Here is a 22,074-nt window from a genome sequence, read left to right on the forward strand (position 1 = left end):
TAGGGTGAAAGATAAATCGTTTGTTTTAGACCCAAGTTTGGATGTTTGTAAAATATATATATAATATATATATATTATATATAATAGACAATGGACAATCCACTCTGTGTTTCCCCTCCTTTTATGATGGTTAAAATTTTAGTTCTTGCAAACAAAACAAAAAAAATGACTAATGCATTGTATTTTAAATATTCATAAGTTTATGTAAAATATGCATACAACACATCTGGATTTTTCTCCTGTTGTCTGTTTAATGAGAGCTTGAAGGGGTGGGGCCTGAGGCAGTGGGAGGGTTTTTTTTCTTTTTCTTTTTTTTCCTTTTTTTTCTTGCTCCATGCATAGGCAACATCAACTGTGGAAAAGCTGAGTCCAGTTCGTGGTTGTTCACCGATCTTTATGTCACATTGTTTGCTACTGATCTTAAAATGGGACAGATGAACGTGTACCTTTCTATTCAGCTCTTTTGAATTCTCTCTTTAGGAGGTAGTTATCTTCACGATAGTAGTTTTGCTCCCTTCTTGTCTGATTCTTAAATATGGAAATAAGTATTTTGATTCATTTTGTAAATACAGCTGTAAAGAAAAATAAGAAATTTAATGTTGTCTTTTAAATACTTTTCATTCTAATATGAATGTTGTTATATTGTACTTAGAAACTGTACCTTTAATATTATCTTTATTAAAAGTGCATTGGACACATCGATTTTAGATGTGCTTTATGTGCTGGTATCCCATAATAAAATTTACCGCTTGTAATGGGCTCTTATTTAATGTGTGTCTTACTTTGATCTGCACTCTCTCCATTTCCACCAATTATCATCTCTTCAAAACCATATGGGAGATGCATATAGACATGTTCTCTGGTCACTTGAATAAGTGGAAATGTAACAGTATCAGTATTGCAATATCAGCGACTAGCAGATTAAAACAAACAAACAAAACCCTCATGAGTTCTTAAATGCAAGCTTTGCTGGTGATTTCATGGATGTCCTGTCAAAAGCTGCCGGAATCCTGACATATTCACACACCAGCTATTTAAAACCGGTGAGTTTTTTGTTTTTGTTTTTTGAAAGAACTGTTCTTGTTAACTGTTGAAGTGTATGGCAGCAATCAGGATTCAATTATTCCGTTTGAATTTTAGTTTGCATAGATTGGATATAAAGGATTTAAAGGATGATGGATTAATACTCATCAAAAGAAAGAAAAATCACAGGAGGTCCAAGCAACGGTATTTGATACCCAGACCTAACCTTCCCCCAGCTCATTTTTGTGTGGTTTGAAACACGTTCCTACGATGAAGAGATCTTGGTACAAGAACTGGTACAAGAACTCCAATGCTGAATGTTACTAAATTACACAAACTTACACACTATTCTCATTTCCTGACGTTTAAAAAAATCACGAATTGACCTGACCCCTTAAGTCAATTTTAAGGATTTTTCTCCCAGTTCCGGAACCTTTATCGTCTATGTTTTATCCACACGGTAATTTGTCATTGCTGCGCCGTCATGGAGAACTGTCAACACGGCTTAATATTGACAAAATTATTCGTGTTGCCTCTTTCTTGTTTCTCGAACTGTCAACTATAAAATTAACCGGACGCATGGAACCTACATGGTAGGTAACAAGTCAACAGTTGTGTATCGTGTGAAAATGATTTCAAAGTCGCACTAAACAAATGCACATTTCGCCAGTCAGTTCACTTCTGTTGATGTAACGTGATGGTTTCTCTACCTTTTGTTGTATATTGGCTATTTTTTCGTGGTAGTCGCAAAACTATCGCTATATCGAGACAAATTCTCGTGGATAGACTTCAGAGCCATACGTACAATGTTTAATGGGTCGTTATTCAACTATGTTAAACATTTGTCTATCTTTAGGGATGAACATCTTCCCGAAGATCCGGTATTCTTCTCTAGGGACGTTTACGACAAATTCTCACTGACTCCATCTATTAAAGAACTCTGGGCTAGTTTGGGAAGGTAATTATGTTGTTCATAACTGTCTTCACGTGCCACAGGAAGCAGAGATTAAACTTTACTCTACAGCTTCCTTTAATTAAACAGTTCAGTTTATTTACGCACGTGGCGTTGTGTCGTCCTGTAGACGTGTATTTTTTAGTCCTTCCTTTTCGCTCCTGTTTTGTTAAGTTTTGTAGGCTTATATGCTGGCTATGTAAGCCAATGAATCTATCTAAGCGTTGCTATGTAGTCCAATAAATCTGAGCAAGTGTTGCTATGTATGAAACTATTTTATATGCTTTATGTTGTGTCTTGTGAATTAATTTGTGTGTTTTCTTTAAGTACCAAAGTAAAGGTCACAGAGAATGAGGAGGGTACAGAAAATCCTGGTGCACCCTCTAATCAGGAAGCAAAGCCCAAAAACAATAAAAACACTCCTCAAAATGCCACAGCAAGTAGTAGTGAACCGAGCACTAACCAGACAGAGGGGCAAAATGACACAAACGATGGTGCAGCTGAATCAGAGAACAGAGACATCCATGCAGTGGATAATTTTCTCCAGCCAAGGGTGCCCTACCCCTGTCTCTCCAGTCTCAAGAAGAAAGATCAACAGGCATATCTGCGTTTTCTAAAGAACCGAAACGGCCCCTCTCCTCCACAGGTACAGAGCCTTAAAACTATAACAGTCAGTTCATGAAATTTGAATAAATTTCACCTGGTGGATTTCATGGCCTCTGTTCAATTAAGAGTCATATTTCTGTTTATGAACGGCAGCATCTACTGGAGCGGGCAAAGAACGAGGTGGCAGAATTTATGAGGTATTTGCAGGATGTTTCTAGAATATGTTCAGAGGACTACAACTACATGTCCCCGGGAGCAACACGCTATTCAGAGGTCCATCTTGATGCAGATCTTTTAATCAATATTTATAATCTTTATTTTATTATCCTTTTATTTACGCTCTGTATTTTAACACATACCCTTAAAATCATCCATGTCTATGTGTATTTGATTGTCTTCTCAGCTGTACTGCTTTATGACGTGTTTTGGGGAACGGGGAAGGTGCTTGATTTTGGAGGAGTTCTTGCTCATATCTGTTTTTCTCTCACTTCACAGGAGTATCTGCATGCCTGCTTAGATCAAGTAAAAAACTATCCCCAGATTTACCTCATTCAAGGAATCACCAGTTTAACAGGGGGGAAATTCTTCCCAGATATATCGCTCAACTTTGAGAAACAGCTGCTCTCCATGGTAAGTTACATTTAAAGAGATTGTCATTTGAGAAAAAAAACAAAAAAACTTTTGTTTTATTCTCGTGTGTTTTTCACTGTCATTTCTCTGTAGGGGCGTATAGACGTCGTGGAGAACAAGGTGCTGCCTGCAGATGCACAGCTCTCAGTCGCTTATGAGACTGTTTCATCTGTAAATTCACCCGCCAAGAAAGTTCGCTATAAACACACAGTAAGCAGCTGTCTCACATGGTTACCTTTTTTTCTTTAAGCAGTGTTTATTCTTTCTTTTTGATTTAATTGGTCAGTCGCCTGATGCAGCCAAACACAAAATGTCAGAATTCTGCAATCTGAACTGACTACAGCTTTGTCCAGTAGATGGCGCTAACGCATCCTTCCTTTTTTTCAGTCCATTAGTCTGAGCAATGACACAAAAGGCAAGCTGAGACTTTGAGAAAACTCTCTTAGTATATGCTTCAGTCTTCTGGTTGCCTTAAAAAGACCTCTCTTCAAGATTGACTTTAATGAGTGCTCTCATTGTTTTTGTTATTTGGCAGTCCTGACATCTCATGTAGAGTGAAAACTGAAATTAATTCACAAACTGAAAGCAAATTACCTCCAGTTTCTAGCCTCAACACTGTGGACACACCCTCTGTTTATACTAAATCTAAATACTGTAAAACACTCCCCTGATGTCCATTCATACTTGCGTCTGCAGGACATTAGCACTGATTCAAATGCTGAGAAACTCTGTGCTACCTATGAGCCTCATGTGTGCCTGACCAAAGAGGCTTTTGTCCAACTTCTCAGCAATGACCCAGAGTTCACTGAGGCATGGGAACTTCCTGTCTGGGTGAAAACTATCTCAGGCAAAGGTAGGTGGTCACTACCTCGACCCAGGGCCGTCCATGTCTCATCTCCTGCTTTGCTCTAGCCTCATCTTTGGTCTCATTGTTAACTTGTAATGCTTGTCTTCATTAGTTTAAATGTTTTGCACTACATATGAACTGTCTACCACTACATCAAATGCTGTACATGCACCACGTAGGTGCTTAGCATTTTAATACCTTGATGACATCAATAAATCATGTTTTATGGAATATTTTGGATGTTTTGCAGGTACCAACCGGAGGAAGACAGTGTACATAGACTCGCCCCTGCTTAAAACAGAGATGACTCAAAGAGAGAGAAATCTCATTTTTCATGAAGAGAGTATTAAAGTGGCTGTTAAGAAAACAGGCTCCAAACCTGTTTTTTTCCTCAAATCAGAGCAGCGGTACACACAGCTAGACGCTTCCTCTACAGTAAGGACAGTTTTGGTGACACTGTAAATCACCACTGAATACATTTGCCTATTCAAAGTACTCATATAAAACCCAGTGTTAAATGTTTCATATAAAACCCAATGTTAAATGTTTCTGAACAAGGCACTCTAAACAAGGTATTGCAAGTCTTTTAAGAATGCAAATCATTTATTTCGATTGAATTCCCGAACTCCTTGATTACCACAGGTACATAGGAGTCAGATTTGCTATGTAAGAGATCAAAGGATCTATTAATTGTTTTGTCTTTCCAGGAGAACAAGTCCAGGAATCCTGTGTCGTTTGACAGCACAGTCATTGATTTTGAAATGGATTTAACAGAACTTGAGTCATTTGGAGAATCTTATGAACTCAGCAAGAAAGCAAAAAAAGTCAATGAACCCAAAGCGCTTTGTAAAGGAGACAAAAAGGAACTTTCTCTAAGTCAAACAGACTCCAAAAAACCAACCTGCAGTCTTACTCCAGCTAAAAACCCTCCAGAACCTTCAGAGACTACACCAGCTCCTCTCACACCAGCCCAGGAGGTGGAGAAAGGCGGAGCAGATACCTCCTGGACAGATGTAGAGGATGATGGCGTAGAGGAGAGCTCCAAGGTGAATTTGAGTCCAGTGTCCGGAGAGGAGCAGATCGGTGCTGATTCAACCGAGGGAGAGCCCGCAGGCTTGTCTCCTGTCAAACGAAAAAAAGATGACTCCCAACAGAACTCTCCCACTGATATGGACTCTGATGAAGAGCGGCTGGTCATCGACGATTGCTCTTCCCCCATGAAGAACCATGAAAAGAAGAGCAATACTGCTCAGACTACTGCTCAGGATCCTTCTCCGGCCACACTGGGCTCTTCGGACACCATCACATCCCCCAAACATGAGAGCACACTGGACTCCCCTGCAACCCCTATCCAGCAGCCTCACCCTGTCACCCAGCCTAAAGCAGATACAGGCTCACCACAGAACTCAGGACCGAGGAAAGGGGCTAAAAGGGCCAGATTATCTGGGGAATGTGACCAGTTAGGCCAGATCCTTCGGATGCAGGACACTCTGCTGAAAGCCACCCCAAGCAGGAGCCAGGAGCCTCAGAAGACTCAGACCACAGAAAACAGTCCTGCAGAAACACGGAACGTCAGCCGTGCACAGTCCTTGGTGAAACCCTGTGTGACCTCCTTCCTGGAGTCTGGAGAGTGCCCTGCGGAAGACGTTAAGACTGTCGCTATCTCATTGGCTGCCTCGCCAGACCACCTGACATCAACTCAGAAGAAAAGTTAGTAGTCATATCCACTTCTCTTAGTGAACGCTAAGAATCAACCTTTATAACTAACCCCAGCTAACTTGTTTTATCTTAATTAATATTACTTTTTTTTTTCATTTGTATTGCATACGTGTCTTGTATGAAGAAAAATGAGTTTGTCATTGTTTTTTGAAGGATTATTGATAAGACCCTTGCTATGAGCAAAAGCTCTATTACTTGTTAAACTTTATGTGGCTTACACTTTCGAGCATGTTCGTGTGCCTCACAGGTCTGCTAACAGAGGAGCTGCAGGTGACGGCTGAAGATGAGATGGACTACGAGGCTCCAGAGAAGGGCAACGTCATCTATAAACTCTACAGTCTGAAGGACATCCTGCTGATGGTGCGCAGCAGTGTGGAAATGGCACATCCAAGACATGATGAAGACACTTACAAAGTTAGTTAGTGCACTTTCCTCTGCTGTCTGTAATCCAGTTTCTGTCTATACACACACACACACACACACACCACCACCACCACCACCCAACAGAGCAAACAGATGGCCTCCCTCCACACCCCCACGCAAACTGTATTAGAGAATATATCGTATTAAGAAATTTTACCTCTTGGTAATTTCAACATAGATATTTTTTCTCTCACTCACACTAACGCAGAAATATGTATTTGCCATTGGTGATTTTGTTAAGAACAATACAAAATTGTGATGGTGATGAATCAAACCAAAATGTTTTTTGATTAATCACATTTATAGGATTTTATAAATCCGTATGTGACTGTATCACATGGAGTTTTGTTAAATATTCTCGAAGGAAACCTCATAAAAATTGCTGTAGTCACATCAGTTATAACGGGGCTGAACTTTTACAGAAGGCGAACAGTTGAACAGGGCAGCTGAGCAGGGCTGTATTGTGTAACATCCCTAACTCCCTCTGTACAAACACATACTCTGCATGATCCCACATCCTGTTTAAAGGGCATATCAGAGTGTTTTCAGACGATGGGTCACACACACTCGCACACATTTAATATACTGGCACAGTTTTGGATGGAAACAGTGTTGCAAGCTGAGGACCAACTCTCTCAACTCTTGCCATAAGTCAAGGGGCTTTACGGTGTGATTTTAGCGTACTGGGATATTTTAATAGAATGAAAAGTATTTTATGGTCCCACCCTTAAACCTAGATCTTTTCGCAACACATTATCCTAAATCACAACTTTAATTCTCAGACTTCCCTAATGGCCCACCTCCCCTCAAGGATTTTTTTCCCCTCTGTGACACTGTGTGTGTGTGTGTTTCTCTGTGTTTGTGTGTGTGTGGGTGTGCGTGTGTTTGTGTGTGTGTGTGCAGGTGGTGCCAGTGCATTTGCTGCCTAAGCTGGAATATCAACTGTGTTACGGAGCGGAGAGTCTGACCCACAGTGAAGCGTGTCGTCTGTGGGCGGAGACACTCTTACACTCCAGCACAGTCTCATTCATAGGTAAGCCATTTGAACCTAGCCTGGGTCACCCCCAAGACTCTATTGTCTTTATCATCTCCTTCCTGCTCTGCTCTCTCCTTCATATGAGCCTTGTTTTATTTGAATTGCTGTGGAGTGGTGTTTTCCCATAGCTGCCTTAGATAATATTTTCTTTTTAATCTCAAGTAAACAGTTGTAGTAGCTTGAGAAGCAGGTTTGAGTGAATGACCTGGTGTAGCCCTCTGAGGGAGTGTTCAGCTATGGAATTTCTTTTGGTGGAGTATACCACAGGCAGATATCCAAGGATTACTTACAGAGACGAAAGGCCTTCACAACCTCTGAGCAGCAGTGATAACTGAACCGCTTATCAAAACTTCAAACTCCCACACACTCATTTGTTTTCCCAGATAGGTCCAGAATTCCCAAACAGAAATTCCCAAACGGAGCCCATCCCTGAAACATTTATTACATATTTCCAACAATATGCTGAGAATGTCACGGATACTAGTGTCGATTTTGCTGTTTCACGTAGACAAAAGCATTTATGGGCTGTTAAAAGGTTAATTCTTAGACTGGAGAGAGAGAGAGAGAGAGAGAGAATCCCCTCCTCCAAGCCCTCACATGCTTCCCTTATGACTCACCAGGCTTATGGGGTTGTTTGTAGCTTTGGTTGTCATAGCAACCAGCACTTAAATTTCAGGAAGCCATGCAATACAGGGACTCTTTGAGGAATTGTGAGTTCTGCTGTATACGTCTGTTTTAAATGTGTAGGCTGCAGGGAGAAGGACACACCCTTGTTTCATTAACTCTTTCTGTACTGCATATCCAAACTCCATAAGTATTTTCACACAGCCTGCTTGCTCAATGTATTTCACAACTTGTGCTGATGAAGTGAATTACACGTGTGTGGGTGGGGATTCCCTCTCCACCCTTAGTGTCAGTCTGCAGGTCATACACACTGTTTTATGCCCTCATCTTGACTAGCAGATTGGACAAAACTTTATCGTCTTAAAAGAGGAGTAATCATTTTTGCAGTCACACACAGAAAAGAGTGAGATTTCCCTTCATGCTTAGGTATCTCTGTATTTGCCATAACAGATAGAGTATGTGTACGGTGTGTGCAACCACATTCTTTAACACAACATTCTTGGGAGAAGTTCTGAAAGTTGTAACATGGTGTTCTAAGGAAAGACTGAGAAGTTCTGAAAGTTGTAACATGGTGTTCTAAGGAAAGACTGAGAAGTTCTGAAAGTGGTAATGTGGTGTTCTGAGGAAAGACTGCCAAGACTCCATGTTCTGCACTTTTTCTCAGTCAGAGATTCTTCAGGCTCAGTGAAGGAATTTGACTCTTAATCTCCAGCCAGAGCCAAGGTCCAGAGGCAGCCAAAGCACAGTAGCTTCCAACACTCTGGCATTGTTAGCACTCAACATGGCTGGAGTCACTTGAATGAGTTTGTGTATCGCTATTGTCCATGAGCAGCCAGGGTAAGGTCAGGGTTTTGGACCGGTCGTGACACCTGGCATGTCATCTCGTCTTCTGTGAGAACGATGCCTTCTCCCTCATGGCCGGAGCCATTCCACATTCACATTCAGCTTTTATAACTTCATTAAACTGCTGCGATGATGAACAAATATGTAACATGATAATGAGCCTGTATATAAAGCACTGTCAGCCCAGCCAGAGATCATTATACCTAAGGAAGGGAAACTGAGGTGCTCACCTTTTCTTGACGCTGAGCCCCAGCGGTTTCACGATAAGTTTTGAAATCGAATAGCAAGATCAAATTTGTTTTGTAAAGCTAAGGCACTCCTAATTTGTGGAGAGAGCGATTTTTACACTCTGAGACATTCATTTTGTCCCTGTGGAAATCTGGGAAAAAAAGATTTTGTCATTGCTAAATTGCATCATTGCATAGTTGCTCAAGGGATCCACAGCTAATCAGACATGTTTCCACTTGTCTGCTCCTCCGACGCTGGCAAAGCCGAAGCAGTGAGAAAATCATGGGCCGTTAGTTGATTGAAGAATGGTTTTTAGGTGTTTCAGGGGGCATGCTGGTACTGCTTGATTATATCAACTCTGAGTATGAATGAAGCAAGTCCAAACAGAGAGCAGGGTTTCTCTGTACAGAAAATATAGAGGAAAAGTCATCTCTTTGCCTGAGGAAAACAGATTAGTGTTTATAGAGACCTAACTACAAATGCAGCTCTATATGTGAAAACTCGTTAATTGTTTTACTCTGTGTGTGTGTGTGTGTGTGTGTGTGTGTGTGTGTGTGTGTGTGTGTGTGTGCGTGTGTTTGTGTGTGTGTGTGTGTTCTTTGCTCAGGCCGCATTAACGCCCACACCTCAAAGTTAGCCCAGATGCAGGAGCTCCCGCCTGACTGGATCCAGAACACCTCCTGTGACTTTAAGTGAGTACTGTCCGGGTCCACTGACCTCTTATGACCTCGCCAATGACCCTGCCAATGACCCTGCCAGGGACTCTGCCAGTGTGGAATTATCATTAATAAAATGGACGCTGAAAGACCAGGTTCACTTTGGTAATTAGTTTCTGATTTTCTAATTTTGGAGGTTGTGAGGTGCTAATTTTGGATCATTAATTAACCTGATTAATCACCTTCTGCGGTTATTAGTCCAAGCTCTTTTTGATGAGTGCAGTATCTGGAGTTTGTCAGAGCTGATCTGTGCCATACTGTGACTCTGTTGTCCTCCATCTATCCCACAGGCCTGTCCGCTCACTCAACTCACTTCATCACATACTGAAGAAAGTCACAGAGTAAGTCCCTTTGTGTGTGTGTGCACGTGTGTCTGTATGTCTGTATGTGTGTTGTGCATTGTGTGTTTTATTTGTGAAGTGAGCATTTCTGTGTCTAGAAACCATAAAACTCTTGTAAAATTCTCATGATGGGTAGGACTGTCATGAGTGACATTTGTCTTGTTCCCCGTGTGCCATGACACGTTCACCTGTGTTTCTCTAGCCATGCTTACGTCTTGTCTTCACTCAGTGCCTCTGTGTGTGTTACCACGTTCCAAGCCCCAACATGCAGTCAAACATGTTTTCTCACATATATTTATTTAGTCTTAGGAATTACATTACTCAGTGCTGTTACTTCAGTTCACAAAGATGTGTCTTTACCTAAAGACTTCCCTCACCTTTCTCCCATACAAGCCAAAATCATGTTTTCTCCCAACCAGAGAGGCATTTAGATTTTAAATAAGTTCTTGTTTTTCAGTTCATAATATATTTATAGCAGCCTTTTGTATGTATGTGAAGGGCAGTGATGTCTTCTCTCAGTGAAAAGGTGTCGGTGTGATAGCGTTTGCTGTAGCAAGTTGGTGTCTTTAGGGAATGACACTGGTCTTAAGGAATGGACTGAGTGACCAACTGAAACCGAATTCTATCACTCTCTGTCTGTGTGTATAATAATAACATGAACCACAGGTCTGTTTGCCCTGAAAACACCTTTCTCTTCATAAAATACAGATGTTTGCCTGTATGTAATCTGTCTTCTAGGCTAGAAGAAGGGAGGTTCCTGCTAACACACAAGGCCAAGGAGGCGTTTGTGACTGTTTACAAAGCCGCTGATGGAAAAAAGGGTAGCCATAGTGCTCACGATTTGCAGCAGGTCCACAGCGGTCCCCCTGGGGCTCCTCTGCATGGTGGTGTGCCCTGGGTCGCCCTTGACCCCTTACACGTTCTACCTTTCCACCAAAAACACGGACGACCACCCTGCATCTTCCCACCGCCAGACCCCCACGGACAGAAGGTAAACGTGGTATATGTCACCAGAGGCCTGTGCATTATTCTTTTAGAATTTTCTCAGAGGTGAAAATGAAGACAGTATGACAGATAGCTATGTCACTTTCATATCAGAAATAGAATTTTACAATGTCTTAACAAGCATACAACATCAGAAGCTCTTTGGAAGCTCTTGTTAAGAAAGCTGTCAGAAGATTGTGTTTTTATGAAAACCACACCTCTCAAACTCACTCTTAAGCCAAGGTAAATAGTCTGTTCTCAGTCTGCTCTTGTAGATTATGACCCACAATTCCTTTCCCCAGATAAAGAGTCCACACCCACAGCCAGCGTAGGCACTATTATCAGATGAGCAGTAGCTAGCTTCAGTCAATCCATGATTCTTCTTCTGAACTAACCAAGAAAACATCAAATTACAGTTAAATACCTGGTTTAGAATGCTTTCATGACTGAATCAAGACTCTTTGTTTTGTGGTAGTCAACTGTTTTGGCTGGATTTGCTCGTAAATTTGGTAATCACTGAAGTAATATGTGAAACTACACTTACTGGAGAAGATACTTGATCTTAAGGGTTTTTCTTTTGTGTGTGTGTGTGTGTGTGTGTGTGTGAGAGAGAGAGAGAGAGAGAGAGAGGGAGGGGGGTTAAATTCATTTGTTAACTGTGGTATGAGGGAGGTACCCAGGCCAGTTAGGAGTGAGTGATTCAGTCAGAGAAGAATCTAGAGCATTCGTCAAAAGTACAGACAAGAACACTACTGCACTTTTACGGTCAGTGCTGCTACAAGCCCTATGGGACAGTAAAGACAATCGGGTTTCTGTAGAATCTGGAGAAATCTCTTGCCTTCTTGTCCTGCCTTGAGTTGGAATTGTATGTCCCTGGGGTGAACCTGTTCACCGCACAGGTTAGAGGTTTGACAGGGCAGAGAAGGCTTTGCTACTCAACACTTTCATCACTGCCAAACCCTGTAAGCTAAACTCAGAGAGTACTCCAGAGAAAGCCAAAGATGCAGCAGGAATCATACATCACTAAATATAATGACTGTAATTTTTGTTTCTTAAGTACTATGATGGGATTAGGAAATGTAAGAGAATGTTTCCCTGTTGCTTTCCATTGAAAAGGAGGGAGTGAATTATATTCATTGTAGCACAAAGAAAGGCATTAAGGATGTACAAACAGTAGTCAAAGCAGTCCTGAGGTGTTATCTAGATCAGTGGTTCTCAACTCCTGTCCGGGGGGCCCCCTGTCCTGCACGTCTTTGTTTTAACTCTTCATTATCACAGTTTATTGAGCTAATCAAGGGTTTGATGATTAATTGATGGAATCAGTGGAATCAGGTGTGTCAGTCCTGAGTTTAACTGTGATTAACTGTGATAATGAAGAGACTAACCTAAAGTGACTGTCACAATGCAAGAAAGGGATTCTGGGATCAAGTCCTGGTCTGGGTCCATGGAGATTCACATAGGTTCCCACCTATAGCCGAATACATGCATGTTCTACTTTAGCTGCTCTTGGCACTGCTCTGAAAATTGGGTGTTCAATAGTTAGTTAGGATGGGTGAGATGCGGAGGACAGACTTGTCTATATGGATCAATGAAATGTAACTTAAGTTAAATTTCAGACAGTCCAGATTTGTGCTTTACGTTCAGATGCTCTTTCTTGATGTTTGGGCCAAGTTCTGTCACTGCTGTGGAGACAAATAGATACGCTACAGATGCACAAAACTGTTTGCTAACTAGATGTTTGCTGTTTGTCTCTAGAATCTGGAACTTTCTTACTTCCCTGTATTGTGACATCACAGGTCCCTGGGGTTACTAGGTTACCTCATAGGTTAGCTGTAGCTTGGCAGTGCCTGGGATGGTTTGCTTTTTGTTCACTGCCAAGCTGTTAATTCACAGAATCCATAACCAATATTCCAGAGAAAACCAAAGATGCACCAGTAATTGTGTAGCACTTGTGCTGTAATTACTGTACATTTGTTTCTGAAGTGCTATGATAGGTTGGGAAATGTAGAGATGTTTTTTCCCTCTCTGCCTTCTGTTGAAAAGTAATTTTGTTTCCCTCTTTGTTTTCCATTGAAAGAAATGAATTGCATTTAGTGTAGCCCAAAGAAAGGCATTAAATATGTGCAAACAGTAGTTAAACGGCCGTCTTACTGGTGCAGTACTTACTTTTCAGACACACACACACACACACACACACACAATCAGCTGGCGATATGAGCCAATTTCCCTTGTTTACTGTTTGGCCATGTTCATATATGTTTTTTATGCTTTCCATAACAGGCATTTTTATAGGTAATGACAGTTATTAATAGAAAAATAGATACTGTTAGGGGGGCTGAATATGAATTGTACTGTTGTGTGAATGTCTGGGAAGATGCAGGGCTGATATCTTGTCCTCTGTGCTCAGGCTGGAGGAGGAAAACCAGGACGTCAGGGTCCAGGGAGAAGCCCAGGTCCAGCACAGAAACCTGTCCCAGAAAATAGTCCTGCAACAGGCCCAGGGCTGTCCAATCAAACAGAGGTGGGAAACAAGAAAAAGAAGAAGAGCAAAGGCAGGCGCCTGAAGCAGAAACAGAAATTCTTTGAAAAGCTGAGAGCCAGTAAAAAGAGCACCCAGCAGAAGACTCCACAGCCAGATTAGAACCAGGATGGAGAACAGAGCCAGCAGAATCAGGTCCGCTTATGGCAAGGAGCTTAAACATAAATGTGGCCTTCCTCACTGTAGCTTACTGTTGAGCAGAAAACTTTCTTTTTTTTCATAAAAGGAAGATCATGTTTTTGCACTTGCATTTTTTTAAATGCACTTCGTGTTTTATATTTGGTTCAAACAGTCAAATTCATTTGTGTGTCCTGTAGTAAACTGGAAGCTACCAGATGATTAATGAAGTTATTGAGGAACTCATTTGCGTGGCTAATATTACTGTTTTGGTCTCTAGTTTGTTTTTCGCCAAAAATAAATATTTAATTTCAGAGAAATTGAAGGTTTGAGCTATAAATATTCAGAATTTGAAATGCTTTGTATTTCTTCGCTATTTTTGTCAAATAAAAATGAATGATATGTTTTAACTTCACAGCTTATTTTATAGTTTATTTCCCCTTCTCACTGGTAATGCGCTGGGCGTGGTTAACGGTGAAAGTTTGACTGCATTGTGTGTGTGTGGAAACACTGACTCACCTGTGCTCTTGTAAAGATGTGTTTTGATAATCTTCTCACAGTCAGTGAGTTGTGTGTATGTGTCTGAATGACTGAGGAGAATGTGTGAGAGGGACATGCTGCGATGAGTGAAAAGCCTTTTTCGTGGGGAAGGAGGGAAACATGACAGACAGCCACGACTTAACCACGCTGTTTGTTTAGCCTAGACACATACCAACAGTAATAGAGAGACCAGTCTAACCAAATGCATTGGATGGTTTGCACAGACATAATACCAGGTTAAAAGACAGTTAATAGTGTCCCCTGTCGCCTCCTGTTATGGGATTCCAGTGACTCAACAGCATGGAACCTGGTGTCTCGTCAGTCACACTGATATTGAAGTATATGAGTAACTTATTGATAATATCATAATTAACAGTGTTTTAATTTTATTTAGTGTCCCTCTTTTGTCTTTGATATGTGACAGCATATTTGTTAAAGTTATCTGATATCATCTCAGTAGTGTTGCTTTGTGAAATATCCCCCCATAACAGTCAGTTAAAGGTTAACACATGTCCAGAACACTGCCCAGCCCCTCACCTCAGGGGAATGGGTGTGGCCAAAAGCCGGACATAGAGGAGGCCCTGGGTCTCTGTTATGGGTGGAGTCAGGGAGGGTTTGTGTGCAGGCCCACCCCTGGTATTTAATCACCACACCCATCTCACTCCTCATTGCCTGGTCTCCACAGTGCATCATCTCTGTACAGCTCCGCCAGGTAAGAGCAGGCATTTGTCTGTTTGAAATTTGTGAAGTTGCTAGAAGCTGCAGGGAAGTATTTGGTAATATGTTTGGTCTGGGCTGGTTGTTGTTACTGAATTTACAATGTGATTCCTATAATAAAAATCTGTTCTCTAAGGCTATGTTCACAGTGTAGTGATTACTGTTTTTTTTTGGTTTCTTTGTAAATAGGCTTTTTTGTTATTCTTATGTCAGATTCCTGGCCACGTCTGTAAACACTTCTCTTTGAAAACCGCTGCTTCGTTGGCAGTGTGTGTGTGTGAGAGACAGAGCGAGAGAGAGAGAGAGAGGCAGGGACTGTCATGGCTTTGCCTCACATGCTTTCAAGCAGTTCCCAGACTTTTCTCTCTTGGGTGTGTCTGCTCTTGAAGTCTTATCTTTTTTTTTTTTTGACCTGACATCCTGTGCATTTCTTGCAAGCTCAAGACAAACACAACTTTTGCACTGATTATCATTCTTCAAGTGTAGAGGAATAGTTTGTTGAAGTTGAACAAAGTTTTCTGAAGTGTTTCTTGAAAATGTTTCTCTTCATTTTTTATGGCTTGTATGAAACAAATCTTTTTCTCTGTCCTCAGTAGTTTAGATCCTCTTAAGCTGAATCCAAAGCCTTGTATCAACTCCTTTTAAAAGATAGCGTTATAATACAATGCTCCCCTTCTCTTCAGAGATAATATAACCTTTGCCTTCTTGTCATTGGATTACATAACCGATAGAAATGGGATTATCTCGACAGTTAACGGATCAAATAAGTTTTTAGTGCTCATACTTTTCCAAATATATTATAGAAACTAATTACAGAATACTCACTGTCTTCAAAAAATGTTTCTACAGGAAGTGAAACATGGCACTGGTATCAGAATTCTTGGGTCAACTGACTCTGAATCTGGGTGCGGTAAGTCTTGTTGGGCCTATTTTTGGGTCTGATGTCAAAAGCACAACACTCATTCCAGCTTTATCAGATTTAGCCGGTTTAGACAGCTTGTTATTCACATCCACATTCTATTCCCAAAGACTTCTCTTTAAAACCTAACACCCCATCTCAAATGCTTTTCTCTTTGAAGTGTGAACCCACCTTCCCCACCGTCGTGGATGTGGCTGACTTTGATCCTGAGAAAGACGCTGCTAGAATAGAGACCGCTATCAAAACGAAGGGTAAGAGAAGCTTTTCCTCAGAAATGACCATCGTGTGCGTTCCAATGCCTTTTAAAGCAATGACATTACAGCCCATGTCTCCAGGGATTCTTTTAAAGTGAAGTCGTATGAGGAAAAACTGGAGAAAAACTGGAGAAACTGTGTCACTGAGGTGTGGGTAGCCAGAGGGAGTACTGCAGTAGTCTCTAATAAAGAGATGTTTGAGCTGGCTGACTAACACTGGTATAACTGAGTCACCATCCTGTCTGGAAGGCCCCAGACCGCGATGGGAACGTCTCCAAAGCAACGCCTAAACAGCTTACTGCCTTCTGCATCCTCATCAGCTCCTATTGAAATACTCCCTCCTCTTTGTGTTTGGACAAAGGATATGAGTTCATGCAACTGGAAACTGGAACAGGGCCTTTGCTCATACACAGTTAAATGTGTTGGGTTTTTTTGTTTGTTTGTTTTTACAGTTTATTTCTGCTTCAGCCTTCATCGGTTTGTGTTACGTAAGACTTTGTGGTACAGTCAAAAAGTCTGCATTTGCCTGAAGTACTTGGTGAATTCCACAAGCCTGAGTGGAACTTGTGTTTATTCGTTTAGTCAAGCATGTGTCGTAGTAACACAGCACCTTCATAGACGTATAAACAGCAATCTGTTGGTCAGATGTTGGGATAACAAAAAAATGACCTAAATTTGTCACAGGGGTCGACGAACAGACCATTATCGACATTCTCACCAAACGTACCTATGGCCAACGCCGAGAGATCGCCTTCGCCTATGAGCGCAGAGCAAAGAAGGTAGGAATACAGATCCTTGACCTCTTTCTCAAGAGATTCTTTCTTTAATGAGTTATCACATTTATTTCATGTCACAGAACAAAAAAAAACAGTCCCTGGTCAATATTCATTAGTCAGTCAATGATCAGTGTCCCATATCATAGTGATATTTGAATTATTATAAGTGGAACATCGATAGGACTACATGTTTTTTAATCCTTGAAAGCTGTGTTCTACCGGAGAGGGTGTCTGGTCTTAAATTTCTTCATCTTCATCTGACAGGATATGATCTCAGCCCTGAAGGGGGCGCTGTCTGGTTCTCTGGAGTCAGTCATCCTGGGCCTGATGAAGAGCACTGCTCAGTATGATGCATCTGAGATTAAAGCTTCCATAAAGGTAATGCAAAATTTCACCTTTCACAATAGAAGATCATGACTCTGAATTTGACTTCTTGAATTGAAACTCTTACTGAAACACTCATTGTAAACTATGTGTGAAATGAGTTCAAATGATATGTTTTATATGGTGTCAGTCCTAACACACATGAACTAAAGTGTCATTTGTGTGCAGGGTTTAGGGACAGACGAGGAAACCCTGATCGAAATTGTCTGCTCCAGGAGCAATGCAGAGCTTTTGGAGATCAAAAAAGTCTACAAAGAACGTAAGTCTCAGATCCTCTCAATATTTAGCATACCATTTAAACACTGTAGAGCATGGACACCCAGTGCTTCTGCTAGAAACCCTCGGAGTGTGCAGGCCTTAACCCCAGCTTTCCAGAACCACACCAGCTAGCTATGGTACAAATGAGAAAACTCTGGAGTGAAACCCAGCTGTAAATGCCTGCTCAGACTATAGTAATGCATACCCTTCTGTTTTTATCTGGGCCGTCTTTTCCTCTGTAGTGTTCAAGAAGGATCTGGCGAAGGATGTGGCTGGAGACACATCAGGGGACTTTGCCAAGCTCTTACTGGCCCTGGTGGAGGTGAGGCCTGAGTGGTCTACTGCGCAGAGAGTCCTCTCATAATAGTATACTCAGTCACAGTAAACACCCAGTTTCCATGAAGTTCATCTTTAGAGACTTTTTCAGTTATTCAAACTTGAATTCACTGGTGTGCCTTTTCAAATGAAAGACAAGCAATCACCTTCTCTCTTCTAACAGACGAAGAGAGCAGACCCAAGCAACGTGGTTGACTATGAGAAGATTGATGAAGATGCCAGGGTAAGTTACAGAATGTTTCAATGGATCCTGGGTGTAGAAGTGTTTGGAAATGAACACGATATTGACTAGATGTATGCGTATCTACAATGGGGTTTCCAGGCTGAATCTCAGAGAACAACTTCTTACAGTCATTTAATGTTTTCCCTAAATGCTCATTTTGCAAACTGTGACCTTCTGAGATGATCTGACCTTTAGGGTATGTATGACAGGGGTCAGGGTGGGTATGTCATAGTCTTGTGATGCTTCAGGTCATATATCAGAGGGTGTGTATGTAATGTGATTTCATGGCTTTCTTATTTTTAATCGTCTATACACTCTGTGTACTGTAGATTGTGTATGTATGATTAGGGCGTGTATGTGTGATGGTCTTGCGGATGTCAGACGTTTATTTATCTTTCTGTACACTACCCCCGGTCACAGATGATAATGTTAGGATGTTCGTCTAATGCCGTATATGACAAACACAGATATTCTTATATATGACTGGGGATGTCTGTGTTCATATATGATCATTTTAAGATATTATTCCAGTATTTAACTTTAGGTCATTTTTATAAAGTTAGGATGTTTATTCCAGTATTTAACTTTAGGTCATTTTTATAAAGTTAGAATGTTATTCCAGGATTTAACTTTAGGTCATTTTTATAAAGTTAGAATGTTATTCCAGGATTTAACTTTAGGTCATTTTTATAAAATGAGGATGTTATTCCAGTTTTTAACTTTAGGTCATTTTTATAAAGTCAGGATGTTATTCCAGTATTTAACTTTAGGTCATTTTTATAAAGTTAGGATGTTATTCCAGTATTTAACTTTAGGTCATTTTTATAAAGTTAGAATGTTATTCCAGTATTTAACTTTAGGTCATTTTTAAAAAGTTAGAATGTTATTCTAGTTTTTAACTTTAGGTCATTTTTATAAAGTTAGGATGTTTATTCCAGTATTTTACTCTTATCCTTATGCTCTGCTTATACCTCAGATCATATATGATAAAGTTAGGATGTTTATGATAGTCTTATGTATTTTGTAAATGATAAGGTTGACTTATTTATATGTGATAGTCCAGTGTGTGTCTCATATTTGTTTAAATGTGTGTTTAGGCTCTATATGATGCCGGTGTGTGTCTCATATCTGTTTAAATGTGTCTTTAGGCCCTATATGACGCCGGTGTGAAGATAAGTGGCACGGATGTGAAAACGTGGATCTCCATCATGTCAGAGAGAAGTGTCCCCCATCTCCAGAAAGGTTCCCTCAATTCTTTCACATATTCATAAAGCTGCTCTGTTACTCCACAAAATGAGCTTATCCTGACCGAGTGGCTTACACGTGTCTTCCTCGTCTAGTGTTCGAGAGATACAAGAGCTACAGTCCTTACGACATGCAGGAGAGCATCCGCAAAGAGGTCAAAGGTGATCTGGAGAAATCCTTCCTCACTTTGGGTAAGGCTTTATCAGCTATCCATACAAACCAAGTCGTCAAGTCACAAGTGTGTCTTATGCTACAGAAACAAGAGAAATTAGATTAGCTTTGCAAATGGTATTCAGAAATCTCAAAATTGCCTTGAATTCAGAAATCCTGCTGGTTTATGTATTATTACAATATGCTACTGATTGGAGATGAATATATGTCTGTTTGTGAGGTAGAGATCAGTTTTTACTTTAACAGCAACTGTGATAACCAGCAGGAGTTTTGCATTCAAAGACGTTAATTTAATAACCATTGTGGTCTTCCTGTGTACGAGCCTAATTTTAGTCCAGTAAAAATATTAATGACTGCAGCATTCCTTGGAACACCACATAGATGATGAACAAATTTAAAGGCATGTTGAGGAAAGTTGAGTTCTGGAATATGTTATCATATATGTCCAGAACATGGAATGGAAGTTTATTGCCTAATATTTAGCCAGTCCTAATGTCTCCTCATTCTTCTCTTCAGCTCAGTGCTTTGAGAACAAACAGCTTTACTTCGCCAACAGACTCAATGATGCCATGAAGGTAATTTAGCCTCTTTTCCCCTCTAAATCTTTTGAAGTCTTTTTTTTATGCAAATCAAGAGTTGGAGAACATAAAAATTTCTTAGTAATCCAACTGCTAATGTTGCATACAACTTACATCAGCATTGCATCATACAAATCTACAGTTATTAATGTGCTCTTTTTTTCTCTCTTTCTTGGTTATCTGAACCCAGAGTAAAGGAGCGAAGGAGAAGGTGGTGACCAGGATCATGGTGTCCCGTTGTGAGGTTGATCTTATGAAGATCCGCAAAGAGTTCAAGGCTCAGTTTGGGAAGTCACTGCACCAGACTATTGCTGTAGGTTTCACAATACAAGCACATACTCTCTCTCTCATAAACACACACACATGCACACACACACACACACACACACACACACACACACACACACACACACACACAAAACAGAACAGAACAGTCCAACAGTCCACAAAAGTTAACATGGATTTTAAATCTTTGAAAATGAAGTTTTACTGTCAGAAAAGTTACAATCGTCTCTCTCAGTTAGTAAGTCAGTAGCTTTCAGATATTCTGCCAGAAGAGTGGGTTGTCCAATAAGAGAGAGGTATAGGAATATTCCTGCTGGACGTTCCTTTATTTTGATGATCTGCTTGGCTGAGAACTCTGTGTGCAGTGTCCTGACATGTCTCTGTTCTCGTATGCTGTGTGTATCTGCAGGAGCACACAAAGGGAGATTACCAGAGGGCCCTGCTGAGTCTGTGTGGAGGAGACGACTGAAAAGGGAACTCATTTCCCAGCAGCCCTGTATCCCTAGAGCTGCCGCAGGAGAGCGCGTCCTAGCACCCAGACCCACACCCACACCCACACCCAAGGCTCTCTGTTACTATAGCTTCAGCGTTTCTAGATCAGACTCTGCTTTTTTCAACTGGACACTCACCTCTGTCGGGGTCTTTAGCGCGTCAGCCTATATGTGCTTATTTTCTTCAAGTCTGTACAGTTTAGATCAGAGATATCTCATTCTGACCCTGTAATACTTCAGTCCTGCTTGATTTATCCTTGTACTTGAAACTCTGGAATTATTTCTACCAGGAATGCAGGTGTGTACTCTCTGAACTCAGTATGGTATTGGTAGAAACTAGAAATAACAGGACTTTTGGATTCAAGGACCAGAACTGAATAGTCGTGGTTTGAATATACATTGTCTTCTAAATTTTAAACCTATAAAACAGATTGACTGTTTTGATTGCTTGTACTATGTATTTTTTTTTTCTCTGAATCCTTAAGTTTAAAAGTTGAAAAATCATTATCTTTGACTGATTTGAGGTCTAGATAAGACCCACACTCATCAGTTTGACCCAAGAACTTTAGAAGTGAAGCAGAGAGAGCACAAGACGTACTATTGTAAATTAATTGAAGTGAGTCATTTTAGCCTCTAGAGGGTGCTAGAGTATCATAGGGCGCTGCACGATCTATAATAGGCAGAAACCATCTGCGATGGGCTGCGGTCTCGCTTTGATGAGTTTTTTTCTCCCCCATGTTCTTTTCTCACAAACAGAGTGAAATATTTGATTTCAGATAAAAATTTCATTTCTTATCTCTTCATTACAAGGGATTTAAAAAATGTAAATGATAAATGAAGTAACGTGTTTTCCTTTGCGGGTGTGCTTTAATGTCTGTGATTGGATCTAAATGCACGTTGGTTACACAAGAGTTTTAGATGTGACAAAATAATGAAATTTGCCATCTTCCCCCTTTTTTAACTTCTGTATGAAACACATTTTAATGACAAGAATAAATAAACATAATAAGAACAGTACTGAAACATATTGACAAAAACAAAATCATACAGCAGACATCAAAGCCATAGTACTATATTGTATGGCTATGAGTCAAAGTCATTTGGGAGTGAATTCCTTCCTGGACATATTTTATGGAGGCAATAAAAGTGACTTGTCTTCTATCTCTTACAAAAAGGAGGCTTTGTTTAGATGTTTTAATCATTAGTGTGTTTTGCTGTGTTTGTTTGGTGCTAATTTTTTAATTAAAAATGTTAATTTAACCTCCAGCA

The 22,074-nt window shown here is 40.6% G+C and overlaps 2 protein-coding genes across 3 annotated transcripts; both read left to right on the top strand.

Annotated features, from left to right (window-relative positions):
• The first annotated feature begins 1,602 nt into the window (after nucleotides 1–1,602).
• Nucleotides 1,603–13,613, top strand: ice2 (interactor of little elongator complex ELL subunit 2). Its single transcript, XM_030765305.1, has 15 exons — nucleotides 1,603–1,616; nucleotides 1,880–1,981; nucleotides 2,303–2,621; nucleotides 2,735–2,854; nucleotides 3,077–3,211; nucleotides 3,305–3,421; nucleotides 3,908–4,064; nucleotides 4,309–4,493; nucleotides 4,766–5,768; nucleotides 6,025–6,191; nucleotides 7,104–7,233; nucleotides 9,539–9,623; nucleotides 9,938–9,988; nucleotides 10,727–10,979; nucleotides 13,380–13,613. The coding sequence occupies exons 1-15, from the start codon at nucleotides 1,603–1,605 to the stop codon at nucleotides 13,611–13,613; spliced, it is 3,072 nt and encodes a 1,023-aa protein (XP_030621165.1).
• A 1,237-nt stretch (nucleotides 13,614–14,850) lies between these two features.
• On the top strand, nucleotides 14,851–21,839 carry LOC115804451 (annexin A2-A-like). Of its 2 annotated transcripts, XM_030764898.1 has the most exons (13): nucleotides 14,851–14,880; nucleotides 15,735–15,795; nucleotides 15,965–16,055; nucleotides 16,743–16,837; nucleotides 17,099–17,212; nucleotides 17,387–17,477; nucleotides 17,719–17,798; nucleotides 17,976–18,035; nucleotides 19,184–19,277; nucleotides 19,376–19,471; nucleotides 19,968–20,026; nucleotides 20,220–20,342; nucleotides 20,724–21,839. In XM_030764898.1, the coding sequence occupies exons 2-13, from the start codon at nucleotides 15,745–15,747 to the stop codon at nucleotides 20,781–20,783; spliced, it is 1,014 nt and encodes a 337-aa protein (XP_030620758.1). In that variant the 5' UTR covers nucleotides 14,851–14,880; nucleotides 15,735–15,744; the 3' UTR covers nucleotides 20,784–21,839. The 2 variants fall into 2 exon arrangements, with proteins under 2 accessions (XP_030620758.1, XP_030620759.1); XM_030764899.1 differs by lacking the exon at nucleotides 14,851–14,880 and having other exon boundaries at nucleotides 15,745–15,804.
• Nucleotides 21,840–22,074: the final 235 nt, after the last annotated feature.

This window comes from Chanos chanos, chromosome 2 (genome assembly GCF_902362185.1).
Source record: "Chanos chanos chromosome 2, fChaCha1.1, whole genome shotgun sequence".
Taxonomy (NCBI): Eukaryota; Metazoa; Chordata; class Actinopteri; order Gonorynchiformes; family Chanidae; genus Chanos; species Chanos chanos.

Bases quoted from the DNA above. Each gene is read 5' to 3' on its own strand.
- ice2 (XM_030765305.1), top strand. The intron at 5,769-6,024 runs GTTAGTAGTCAT...TGTGCCTCACAG, and splicing joins GACATCAACTCAGAAGAAAA to GTCTGCTAACAGAGGAGCTG. The intron at 9,624-9,937 runs GTGAGTACTGTC...TCTATCCCACAG, and splicing joins AACACCTCCTGTGACTTTAA to GCCTGTCCGCTCACTCAACT.
- LOC115804451 (XM_030764899.1), top strand. From the start codon at position 15,745: ATGGCACTGGTATCAGAATTCTTGGGTCAACTGACTCTGAATCTGGGT. The intron at 15,805-15,964 runs GTTGGGCCTATT...TTCTCTTTGAAG, and splicing joins ATCTGGGTGCGGTAAGTCTT to TGTGAACCCACCTTCCCCAC. The intron at 20,027-20,219 runs GTAATTTAGCCT...ATCTGAACCCAG, and splicing joins GACTCAATGATGCCATGAAG to AGTAAAGGAGCGAAGGAGAA.